The sequence below is a fragment of the Dermochelys coriacea genome, chromosome 16 (genome assembly GCF_009764565.3).
Source record: "Dermochelys coriacea isolate rDerCor1 chromosome 16, rDerCor1.pri.v4, whole genome shotgun sequence".
Lineage (NCBI taxonomy): Eukaryota > Metazoa > Chordata > Testudines > Dermochelyidae > Dermochelys > Dermochelys coriacea.
In genome coordinates, this window is record NC_050083.1 from 16,077,405 (window position 1) to 16,089,697 (window position 12,293).

The 12,293-nt window shown below is 45.5% G+C and overlaps 1 protein-coding gene across 2 annotated transcripts in view; it reads left to right on the plus strand.

The window, feature by feature from the left end:
* Positions 1 to 7,450: 7,450 nt before the first annotated feature.
* Positions 7,451 to 12,293, plus strand: part of CFAP77 (cilia and flagella associated protein 77) — a 102,146-nt gene continuing 97,303 nt past the window's right edge. The window contains exon 1 of one of the 2 annotated variants that reach the window (XM_038374862.2): positions 7,451 to 7,631. In XM_038374862.2, the coding sequence (XP_038230790.1) occupies positions 7,461 to 7,631 (171 nt within the window). In that variant the 5' untranslated portion in view covers positions 7,451 to 7,460. The remainder of the gene's footprint in view (positions 7,632 to 12,293) is intronic. The other variant, XM_043498838.1, reaches the window with a different exon arrangement.

Here is a 12,293-nt window from a genome sequence, read left to right on the forward strand (position 1 = left end):
CCTTCCCGCGAACCCTCGGGCCTGCGGTGAGCCTGGGCCGTTCCCCTCCCCCCCGGGCCAGGCCAGGCCAAGCTCAGCTCCCCCCTTGTCCCGCATGGGGCGCTGCTGAGCCCATCGGCTTCGTCCAAGGGGAAACCTGCACAGCCCGACACGTCCCACGGAGGCCTCAGGGCACATGGGTCCCGTTCCCGGTGGTACATCACTGTACCAGAGCCCAACAACCGGCCTGGCACCCTGCCTACAGCTTCCTGGAAACCTGCCTGGGGAGCTGCTTTTGTTGGTCAAGCTGGCAGGAAGGTCAAAAGTAAACACGTGGCCAAAAACTGTGTTTTAAAGATTTCCATTCTAGCTTTGTGTGAGCAACACCGGTGAGAAAATATTTTAAATCGACCATGTCGTGAGCTGGTGGGAAGGCCTGCTCCTGCAAATCACTTCACCCGGACACAATAGTGCCCCTGCCTGCAGTGAATTGTAGGATCAGTAGAGCCCTGAAAATCTGTCGATGGCCATGCGTGGGATGAGATTCAGGGCTCTAAGGATACGGGATCTTGTTTGTGCCTTTTTTTTCCTGCATAGCTATTAATGCAGTACAGAAGTTTCAAAGACTTTTTTTTTTTAAAAAAAAAAAAAACTTGTACAGTTGAGGTGCATGATGCTCATGTGTTTTAAAAAGCTAAAAGCAGAAATATCCATTTGCCTATCACATCTGGTCAAAAGCTCATCCAGCGTGATGATCATCAAGTGATCTGAAAAAAGAAAAGGAGGACTTGTGGCACCTTAGAGACTAACAAATTTATTAGAGCATAAGCTTTCGTGAGCTACAGCTCACTTCATCGGATGCATTTGGTGGAAAAAACAGACCGTTACCAACTCTGTCCACATCTATTCAGGGGATACCATCATAGGGCCTAATCACATCAGCCACACCATCAGAGGCTCGTTCACCTGCGCATCTACCAATGTGATATATGCCATCATGTGCCAGCAATGCCCCTCTGCCATGTACATTGGCCAAACTGGACAGTCTCTACGTAAAAGAATGAATGGACACAAATCAGACGTCAAGAATTATAACATTCAAAAACCAGTTGGAGAACACTTCAATCTCTCTGGTCACTCGATCACAGACCTAAGAGTGGCTATACTTCAACAAAAAAGCTTCAAAAACAGACTCCAACAAGAGACTGCTGAATTGGAATTAATTTGCAAACTGGATACAATTAACTTAGGCTTGAATAGAGACTGGGAATGGATGAGTCATTACACAAAGTAAAACTATTTCCCCATGGTATTTCTCCCTCCCACCCCACCCCCCACTGTTCCTCAGATGTTCTTGTTAACTGCTGGAAATAGCCTACCTTGTTTGTCACCATGAAAGGTTTTCCTCCTCCCCCCCCCCCCCCCCCCCCCCCCGTGCTGCTGGTGATGGCTCATCTTAAGTGATCACTCTCCTTACAGTGTGTATGATAAAACCCATTGTTTCATGTTCTCTGTGTGTGTATATAAATCTCCCCTCTGTATTTTCCACCAAATGCATCCGATGAAGTGAGCTGTAGCTCACGAAAGCTTATGCTCTAATAAATTTGTTAGTCTCTAAGGTGCCACAAGTACTCCTTTTCTTTTTGCGAATACAGACTAACACGGCTGCTACTCTGAAACATGGGGAAATAGTTTTACTTTGTGTAATGACTCATCCATTCCCAGTCTCTATTCAAGCCTAAGTTAATTGTATCCAGTTTGCAAATTAATTCCAATTCAGCAGTCTCTTGTTGGAGTCTGTTTTTGAAGCTTTTTTGTTGAAGTATAGCCACTCTTAGGTCTGTGATCGAGTGACCAGAGAGATTGAAGTGTTCTCCAACTGGTTTTTGAATGTTATAATTCTTGACGTCTGATTTGTGTCTATTCATTCTTTTACGTAGAGACTGTCCAGTTTGGCCAATGTACATGGCAGAGGGGCATTGCTGGCACATGATGGCATATATCACATTGGTAGATGCGCAGGTGAACGAGCCTCTGATAGTGTGGCTGATGTGATTAGGCCCTATGATGGTATCCCCTGAATAGATACGTGGACAGAGTTGGCAACGGGCTTTGTTGCAAGGATAGGTTCCTGGGTTAGTAGTTTTGTTGTGTGGTGTGTGGTTGCTGGTGAGTATTTGCTTCAGATTGGGGGGCTGTCTGTAAGCAAGGACTGGTCTGTCTCCCACGATCTGTGAGAGTGATGGGTCGTCCTTCAGGATAGGTTGTAGATCCTTGATGATGCGTTGGAGAGGTTTTAGTTGGGGGCTGAAGGTGATGGCTAGTGGCGTTCTGTCGTTTTCTTTGTTGGGCCTGTCCTGTAGTAGGTGACTTCTGGGTACTCTTCTGGCTCTGTCAATCTGTTTCTTCACTTCAGCAGGTGGGTATTGTAGTTGTAGGAATGCATGATAGAGATCTTGTAGGTGTTTGTCTCTGTCTGAGGGGTTGGAGCAAATGCGGTTATATCGTAGCGCTTGGCTGTAGACAATGGATCGAGTGGTATGATCTGGATGAAAGCTAGAGGCATGTAGGTAGGAATAAGTGGAACATCCAATTAGGATGTTTTGATGTAAAAATGCAGCTAACCTTGCTGAGTGGGCATTTTGCTTTTCTGCTTTGTCTTGCCGATCACAGCGACTAGTAAAAGTGTATGTCCTGCTTCTTTTCGTGGTTGCTGTTGGGTCAGGTGAGTAAAAGATTTGCTTAGCGACAACATTTTTAGGATGCATTTCCTTCAGAAATTAAAAATTTGAATCTTTCTGTGAGGATTATAGCAGTCAGATTCTAGTGGGGATATAACAACTTTAGGCTGTGATCCTGGAAAGACATACACAATTTGCTAGGCTCAAATAAATTTGTTAGTCTCTAAGGTGCCTAAAGTAATCTTCGATCTTTAGACACAGATACTTAACTTTATGCACTGTGAACAGTGCAAAGCTCACGCTGGGCACAAGTCTTTTTAAGATTGGAGTCTTTGTGCTGAATGTATGCACAAGGTTTAATGGGGCTTCAGTAGTATTTGCCGGAAAGATGCGTTGGAAGTATTACAAGGAATCTAGAATTTTCATTCTGCTTCTCAACTCAGTGATTAAGAAGCCTTAAAATCCATGCATGCTTTACAGTCCAGGACACAACTATATGGATTGGTATTTAACAAACGTTCTCAATCCTTTTTTTTATTTTTTTTTAGTAGAGTTAAAAATGAGAACAATCTAACTAAGAGCCTAAATTATAGAGCAACATCCATTATATAATAACAAAAGTCCTTAAAATAAGGCAGCCTTATTTGTATTAGTCAGATGCTGAGAAATTGTGCACAGTTCCGATGAAGTGAGCTGTAGCTCACGAAAGCTTATGCTCTAATAAATTTGTTAGTCTCTAAGGTGCCACAAGTACTCCTTTTCTTTTTACTGGAAAGTACTGTAATTAATTGTCTTCTCCACCTATCCCAATCACTGTTGACTTTAAAATAACAAACCCTTTTGTTTTCACAGAAGCCTGAAGCCAGAAAGGGAAAGCAGCTGGTGTAGAGAAACAAAATAGCACCATAGTCCAGTATCTCCCTGTAAGCTTTTTTGCAGCAATTCTTGTGTGTTTAATATTGGTCTTAAGACATTTATTTGTATTTCTACAATAATAAAATTGATGAGTGTTATTTTCCTCTGTCATCGCAACACCAATGATGTAAGTAATTAATTTATCAGACCACTTTACCTGTTACTGAAGTATAGTGCATTGAAGTGCAATCATCTCATATGGACAACTGCAACAGTTTTAAAGCCCTGATTCAGAAAGTACTTAAATACATGATTAAGTGTTTTGCTGCATTGGGGCCAAGGGGCCTGACTAATTTTATAATACTCTTTAAATTTGGCTTGTTTCTTCTATTAAAATGGCTTAATTTCTATTTATATCTCCTTAGTGAAGTCATTGTACTTTAAGTTGCCAGTATTTCCACTATTAAACTTTTTTTTAATGGTTTATAATCTACCCATAAAAGATTGCTCCTGGCTACAATGTAAGCATATTGTGGCTTTGCCGATTAGAGTACACTAGAGCGCACTCTTGGAAAGTATAGTGAATTTGAGCTTTCTACATTTATACATAATAATCAGAACTGAGGGGAAAGGGGAAGTGGATAGGAAACTTTTCTTTTTACAGATTCTAGTATAAAAGTAATTACCTTCAGCTATCTTCTTCAATAATTATGTTAAACCACATGTGCTCAGTTTTTAAACTATCAATCATTTCAAAATGCATCCATCCATCCGTTAGATTTGTATAACATATTTTATCACTTTGGTGTGCAAGTACCTTCATGTATGAATACTACTCCAAAGCCAGGGAGAAATTTCACTAGTTCTTTAGCTTCAGTGGAGAATTTGATATTTTTCCTGCCTCATGTCACTTAAACAATTCATTGTACAATAGTATACAGTATTGTTAGATGATCATGTTACTCACATATGTTAAGTAAGAGTTAAGGCTAGGCATGATTCCCTTGACAATTAGGACGAAGGACCTATTGCTAAGTTAAGTCCTATCGTTAAGTAAACCAAACCCCATCAAACTTGAAGAATAATAAGCTGTGCAACCTTTATTAAGAGTGGAAATTTTAATTGCTGAATGCTTAGCATAATATCCTGTTTATTAGAACAAATGTTCTAAACTGCCAGAGTGTGTCTTAACTAAAAGTTAAGAAACACAGATGCTTGCTAAATATTGAACAGGATTCCTGAGAAGAACAAAATATCCCCCCCCCCCAGTGTCAGCGACAAGAGTAAGATGGCTAAAATAGATAAATTGAGAAAAATAGGAAACAGATGAATGGAAGAGATGACATGTATTACTGTGCGTGATCTGTGCAGGATTGATATGAAGGAACCAATTAGGATGTTTTGATACAAAAATGCAGCATATAGCATGAGAGATCAAATATGGACAAGGAAAATTAATGATTAGATATGGGCATCATGCAAATGTACAGGTTATGTAAGGATATAAAATGATGTGAACTGTTGAAAACAATCAGAGCAATGCAGGATACACACGACTGACCCACAGTAAGGACCTGGTGATGAAAGAAACCGCCTACCTGCTCCCCAGGACTGGTAACTGATCATTACCCATTCCTGTTTTACTTATGCACTTATATTTTATGCTTGAAGGTAGTAGTATATTGTCCTAAAATTCTCTTAATAAAGCTTTGAAATTGATTAAGCTTGCTAAATTGGCGTGGACCATGTTTTTCCACCCAACAATATTTAACCAGAGATTAACAATAGATCATAGTATGAGTCCAGTTCAAGGAGAGTGGTAATGTGAGCAGTTCCTCAATAGAATCATCCATGTGTGCTTCTTTTACTAGTTACAACTTCAATTCAGGCATCAAATGGCTCTCCTCTTGTCCCTCCCTCTCTGACAGTCTGGCTGCACGCTAACAGCAGACAGAATTCCAGCAAACCCTGATGAGTCTACTTTGACAGTTTCCCATTTGCCAGGCACATATCTTTTACTGGACCAACTTCTGTTGGAGAGAGACAAGCTTGCTGGAAAGCTCGTCTCTCTCACCAACAGAAGTTGGTCCAATAAAAGATGTTACCTCACTGTCACCCACCTTGTCTTTCTGTTATCACTTTGTATTGTCAGGTTGGGATATAATCAGTTCCCCTGTCATTTGTTGAGGCATTCACATGAAAAAGAAAGCACCGAAAAAAGAGGATTATAAACATACCAGAGTTGGTTGGGGGTGGAGGGAATCAGCTATATTACAGGTTCCAGGTACTACCTGATTCGTTTCCCCCCATAATTAACTAGGTTTCTGGAAGGCAGTGTTCCTTGTAACGTTGAGCTAAGGCAGCCCTTTAATCTTTCCGTGGTTTTGGGGGAAGCAAATTGTCAGTTTTCAGAATGGAGAGGTAAATAGTGATGTCCCCCAGGGGTCTGTTCTGGGACCAGTCCTATTCAACATATTCGTAAATGATCTGGAAAAAGGGGTAAATAGTGAGGTGGCAAAATTTGCAGATGATACAAAAGTACTAAAGATAGTTAAGACCCAGGCAGACTACGAAGAGCTACAAAAGGATCTCACAAAATTGGGTGACTGGGCAACAAAATGGCAGATGAAATTTAATGTTGATAAATGCAAAGTAATGCACATTGGAAAACATAATTCCAGCTGTACATATAAAATGATGAGGTCTAAATTAGCTGTTACCACTCAAGAAAGTGATCTTGGAGTTGTTGTGAAAACATCCACTCAATGTGCAGCAGCATTCAGAAAAATGGACAGAATGCTGGGAATAATTAAGAAAGGGATAGATAATAGGATAGAAAATATCGTATTGCCTCTATATAAATCCATAGTATGCCCACATCTTGAATAGTGTGGGCAGATATGGTCACCGCATCTCAAAAAAGATCTATGGGGATTGGAAAAGGTTCAGAAAAGGGCAACAAAAATAATTAGGGGTATGGAACAGCTTCCGTATGAGGAGAGATTAATAAGACTGGGACTTTTCATCTTGGAAAAGAGACAACTAAGGGGAGTTATGATTGAGGTCTATAAAATCTTGACTGGTGTAGAGAAAGTAGATAAGGTTGTGTTGTTTACTACTTCTCACAACGCAAGAACTAGGGGTCACCAAATGAAATTAATAGGCATCAGGTTTAAAACAAATAAAAGGAAGTATTTCTTCACGCAATGCGCAGTCCTGTGGAACTCCTTGCCAGAGGACGTTGTGAAGGCCAGGGCTATAACAGGGTTCAAAAAAGAACTAAATAAGTCCATGGAGGCTCAATCCACCAATGGCTATTAGCCAGGATGGGCAGGGATGGGGTCCCCAGCCTCTGTTTGCCAGAAGCGGGGAATGGGCGGCCGGGGATGGATCGCTTGATGAGGACCTGTTCTCTGCGCTCCCCCGGGGCACCTGGCACTGGCCACTGTCGGAAGACAGGACACTGGGCTAGATGGACCTTGGGTCTGACCCTTATTTACGTTGGGCCTGGGTTTCCTCCTCCATCTGCTGCTGCTGCTTTGGAGCAGCAAAAGGCCTGTCAAAGGGCCGGTTCCCCAGCAAGGCAGCAGCAGGGGTTAAGGGGGGAGGTGGGGTTAGTGCCTGGGACCCCCCCCCCCCGCCGCCCCTTAGGAATTTTCCCCGCCCCCAACCTCTTCCTTACTCTGCAGAGCCTGTTAGCGTCCTTCGTTGTCCTAGCAACGGGCCGCTCCATCACGGCGCGGGGGGGGTCTCCTCACAGCGGTCCCTATTGCCCCCCCCCCAGAGCTGTAGCCCCGGTGGGGTGGGTCTCAGGGCCGCGGGTCTCTACCTCTCTTCTCTCCCTGCGCCCGCAGGGTGCCCCTGCCCCAGGTGGGGGGTGTCTCCGCTTTCCCTCTCCCGAACCTCCCCCCCCCCGCCCCGCCGCCAGCGGCACCGACCCCGGCCATGGCGGCGGCCACCAGCGGCCCCAAGGAGCCCCCCCGGCGCCGCAGCGCCAGCCAGATCTGCCCCCCGCCGCGGCGGCCCAGGACCTTGGCCGAAGTGCAGCCGGGCAGCGAGAACGAGCGGCTGGGGGTGGCCCGAGACAGCATGGTGCAGAACCCGCTCATAGCCAAGGTGAGGGGCCCCCCCCGCCAGAGACCCCCCCATAAACTCCCCCTGCCTGGGTAATCCGTACCCCAAACACCCACCTTCCCCCGAACAGCATGGCGCACAACCCCCTCATAGCCAAGGTGAGGGCCCCCCCCCGCCAGAGACCCCCCCATAAACTCCCCCTGCCTGGGTAACCCCTACCCCAAACACCCACCTTCCCCCGAACAGCATGGTGCAGAACCCGCTCATAGCCAAGGTGAGGGGCCCCCCCGCCAGAGACCCCCCCATAAACTCCCCCTGCCTGGGTAATCCGTACCCCAAACACCCACCTTCCCCCGAACAGCATGGCGCACAACCCGCTCATAGCCAAGGTGAGGGGCCCCCCCGCCAGAGACCCCCCCCATAAACTCCCCCTGCCTGGGTAACCCCTACCCCAAACACCCACCTTCCCCCGAACAGCATGGCGCACAACCCGCTCATAGCCAAGGTGAGGGGCCCCCCCGCCAGAGACCCCCCCCATAAACTCCCCCTGCCTGGGTAATCCGTACCCCAAACACCCACCTTCCCCCGAACAGCATGGCGCACAACCCGCTCATAGCCAAGGTGAGGGGCCCCCCCCGCCAGAGACCCCCCCATAAACTCCCCCTGCCTGGGTAATCCGTACCCCAAACACCCACCTTCCCCCGAACAGCATGGCGCACAACCCGCTCATAGCCAAGGTGAGGGGCCCCCCCCGCCAGAGACCCCCCCATAAACTCCCCCTGCCTGGGTAATCCGTACCCCAAACACCCACCTTCCCCCGAACAGCATGGCGCAGAACCCGCTCATAGCCAAGGTGAGGGCCCCCCCCCGCCAGAGACCCCCCCCATAAACTCCCCCTGCCTGGGTAACCCCTACCCGAAACACCCACCTTCCCCCAAACAACATGGTGCAGAACCTGCTCATAGCCAAGGTGAGGAGCGCCCCCGCCAGAGACCCCCCCCATAAACTCCCCCTGCCTGGGTAACCCGTACCCCAAACACCCACCTTCCCCCGAACAGCATGATGCAGCACCCGCTCATAGCCAAGGTGAGGGCCCCCCCCATGAATCCCCTTCGCCTGAGTAACCCCTATCCCAAACACCCACCTTCCCCCGAACAGCATGATGCAGCACCTGCTCATAGCCAAGGTGAGGGCCCCCCCGCCAGAGACCCCCCGCATGAATCCCCTTCGCCTGGGTAACCCCTATCCCAAACACCCACCTTCCCCTGAACAGTATGTTGCAGAACCCACTCATAGCCAAGGTGAGGGCCCCTCCCCCAGCAGAAACCCCCCCATAGACCCCACCCAGCCTGGGTAACCCCTACACCAAACACCTACCTTCCCCCAAACAGCATGGTGCAGAACCCGCTCATAGCCAAGGTGCGGGGCACCCCTGGCAGAGATCCTCCATAGACACTCCCCAGCCCAGGAAGAGGGAGACTCCACACAGCCTGGGGGGACCCTGCCCCAAATACCCACCTTCCCCCAGACTGCGCAGTGAAGACCCCACTCATAGCCAAGGAGAGGGGTAACCCTCCATACGAGCCCCCAAATACAACCCTCCCCTATCATAGAGCCCTAGAGGACCCTCATCACTCCATCCTCCACGCTAAGTGAGCAATCCCTCCACCAGTAGATTTCACACTTCCAAGGGAGAGCATGATGTAGAATCAACTTGTTTTCAAGGTGAGGTACTTGGGTGCCAACCTCCTTGGAACACACTCCATCCATGTCCCCCAAGGATAACAAAGAGCCTCTGAGCCACACAAGGGGAACAGAGAGCTAGTTCCTGAACTCTCATTCCAGGCTCCATGGTTTCCCAGTCCCACTAAGGAGTCCCCCTGCTCAGAGAAAATGGTCCAGATTACACCACAACCAAAGTACCTCCCTCTCCCCCCAAGAAGGGGTAAATAGAAATGCCAGATTATGTAGTAGCAGGGTAAGTTTACTATATGACTGTGATAAAGACCAGTGACCTTGATCTCCTTGACACAGTAAAGTTGTTGAGCAGTGACAGCAGGTTTGTAAGTATTGAATAGAGGAGCAGTGCTTGCTGATGCAGTTTTAAACGTTAGAGAGCAGCATTTAATACATTTATATCATGCAATGGTATCCTGCTCTTACTAATGCTGAGATGCAAGCAATCTCTGAAAATAAACTCTCCAGGCAGAGAGGATTTGTAAACATACTCGTTAAAATACAATTACTTACTAATAAATGTTGTTATTTTGAAACAATCTTTCCATTTCAGTAAACAATTTTAGATCTGTTAATTTTTCAACAATAAACAGAATTTACACTATAACAAAAACAATTACAAGAGTACTAGTAAAACAAACATCTACCATCCGTACTATAAGCTACAGAGAAAATGGGTTAGAGAGATCATACAGTAACCAAGAGAAGGGGAAAACAGTTGTATGTGCAGGGGTAGAGAGAGCCTATATTGATCCCATGGCCACCAAAACTGCTAAAAGTTTTCAGAATGAAATATTGGGAAAGGGGGAGACTAAAAGAAAAGAAATCCCCGTATCTATATAGTAGTGACAGAAAATGTTAATTCTCTTTTGCTTTCTCGCTCAAGGAGATTAGTATCTTTTAATTAATAAGCAGGAACAGGGCTTAGTGGTCCAAAAATAGTAATGCAATAATAGTTTGCCTTTCTATAATACCTTTCATCTCAGGATCTCAAAGCATTTTACAAATTCTTAACAAACTGAGCCTCAACACCCATGGTAGGTAGTTAAGGGACAGACAGAGATCATAAACTACTGAAATGCAGGTGCTGGATGTGGTAGCTGTTTATCAGCAACTAGCAACACTAAACAATAATGGAGGGCAAGAGGTGAAGAAGAAACCTGCATCCAGTTGTAAATTTAGAGGATGGATTTAGCTTAGCCAGGTATAAGGCCTAAGTTGACATTTTAGCCAGAGTACTAGGGTTAAAACCACTGCTGAGACCTCCAGACTTCTTGGCCATATCAGCTCAGCTTATGTCTTTCTGAGGTGGATAAATTGAGCTTCATGCAGTTTACTGTGAGTGCCTTTCAGTCTAGACCTTAGAAATGGAGGTTCTGTGTGGACACTAAAGATCCTAAGGTACTTTTTGTGGCAAGGTTTGCCCCAGTGTCCTTGGGCAAAGTATTATTTCCCTCTACTTTTGAGCCTTGTGTTGTGTGTCTGTTATTTATCTTCCATCCTAGACTGGCTGCATTTCAGTACTCGTGTACATACATAATCTGTGCTTTGGGTCATCCCCCTTCTCCCCCCACCCCCCACCAGCATACCTTAAAATATAAATAAGCCAGAACGACATCCACAAAGCTTGTCTCAATGGTCAGATCCTTCACTGTGCCTCAGGTATCTCTTTAGAGCAACTGTAAGAAGAGAGAGATCGTTCATTTAAAAAACAATTTAACTTTGCCAATGATAGCAGGAAAAGGATTTCAGGGGGGGAATAATCAATTGGGAGTGGGAGGTGTTAGAAAATGAAAACTTAGCAAGTTTGCAGCTGTTCAGGGCTTGTGGGACAGTAGAAATGGGAATCCTGCAGTAAATATCAAACAGTGTAGAAACGTCTTAATCTGGGGCTTTAAGGAAAGGATGTGCTTATGGAGAGAAGGGGTTGTGAACTGTTACTTCTTATTTAAAAACAATAGGATGGTGAAGGGCACAGCCTACATCACAAGTGGAAATGGGCCCAAATCAAAATTCCAGAGCAGAGCACTCCCCAAGCTCAGCTTTTCCTTAGTTACAGGTGAAAAATGAATTGCTGATTACATCTTACTTACATATCCACATAAGTTACCTCAATGTTGAGCATGGCTGGCATGCTCTCAAGGTCAGGACTAGAATAACAATGGGTGCTGACTGCACCTCAGGACTGAGGTACAACACCCCTGGGAGTTAGCTCAGGGAGTGACAGAGATCCCACACTGCTAAGATGCAGCCACTGAATTTGGTAGCTGTTTATCAACACCTAGCAACACTAAACAGGAATGCTTAGCATCTTCTGAGAGGATGACTGTACAGTTAGGCTCTTGCTTTCCTGGTTACTAAATTCACTTCAATTTGAAATTATTAAAAATGGGGTGTGTGACATTTTTCTAGTCTCTGGCTTCTAGGCTTTCCTTTTAGTACAATACTCAGGAACAGTTTGGTAGACACCAGACTTCATCCATTGAGTATTCAGAGAGACTTGGTGCTGTTTTACATTCCTCTCATGTTACTGCGAAGAACAAATCTCTTGCTAAATATATGTTTGCGTATATTTATAAACATTCATCACTGTTGGATCTGAGCACCTTGTAAACCTTCTTGTATGTCTCTTCTTTTGAATGAGACATTTCAGACTAGCCTTTTTCTGTCACCTTTTTCTTTAGTCATATTCATGTTGGTAAAGTTCTGCTTCTTCACAGAAATCACCAAAGCCTGACTTTTGGGGGGCATTCCAAGTCTTTCAGCATTTTCGTAGACACTGTTTGTAATTCTGTTGGGCCTTTTTTAAAAAAAAGTGATTTCAGTGAGTGCCTGCTCCATTCCTCCTCCTGTTTTGCATCTAATTTAAATGGAATTTATATTTAATGTCATCAAAGCGGTATGAGTAAATTGAGGGCTTGTCATAAATATAAGCAAACAGCAGCTCTGGGACCTGCTCTTGAGGGG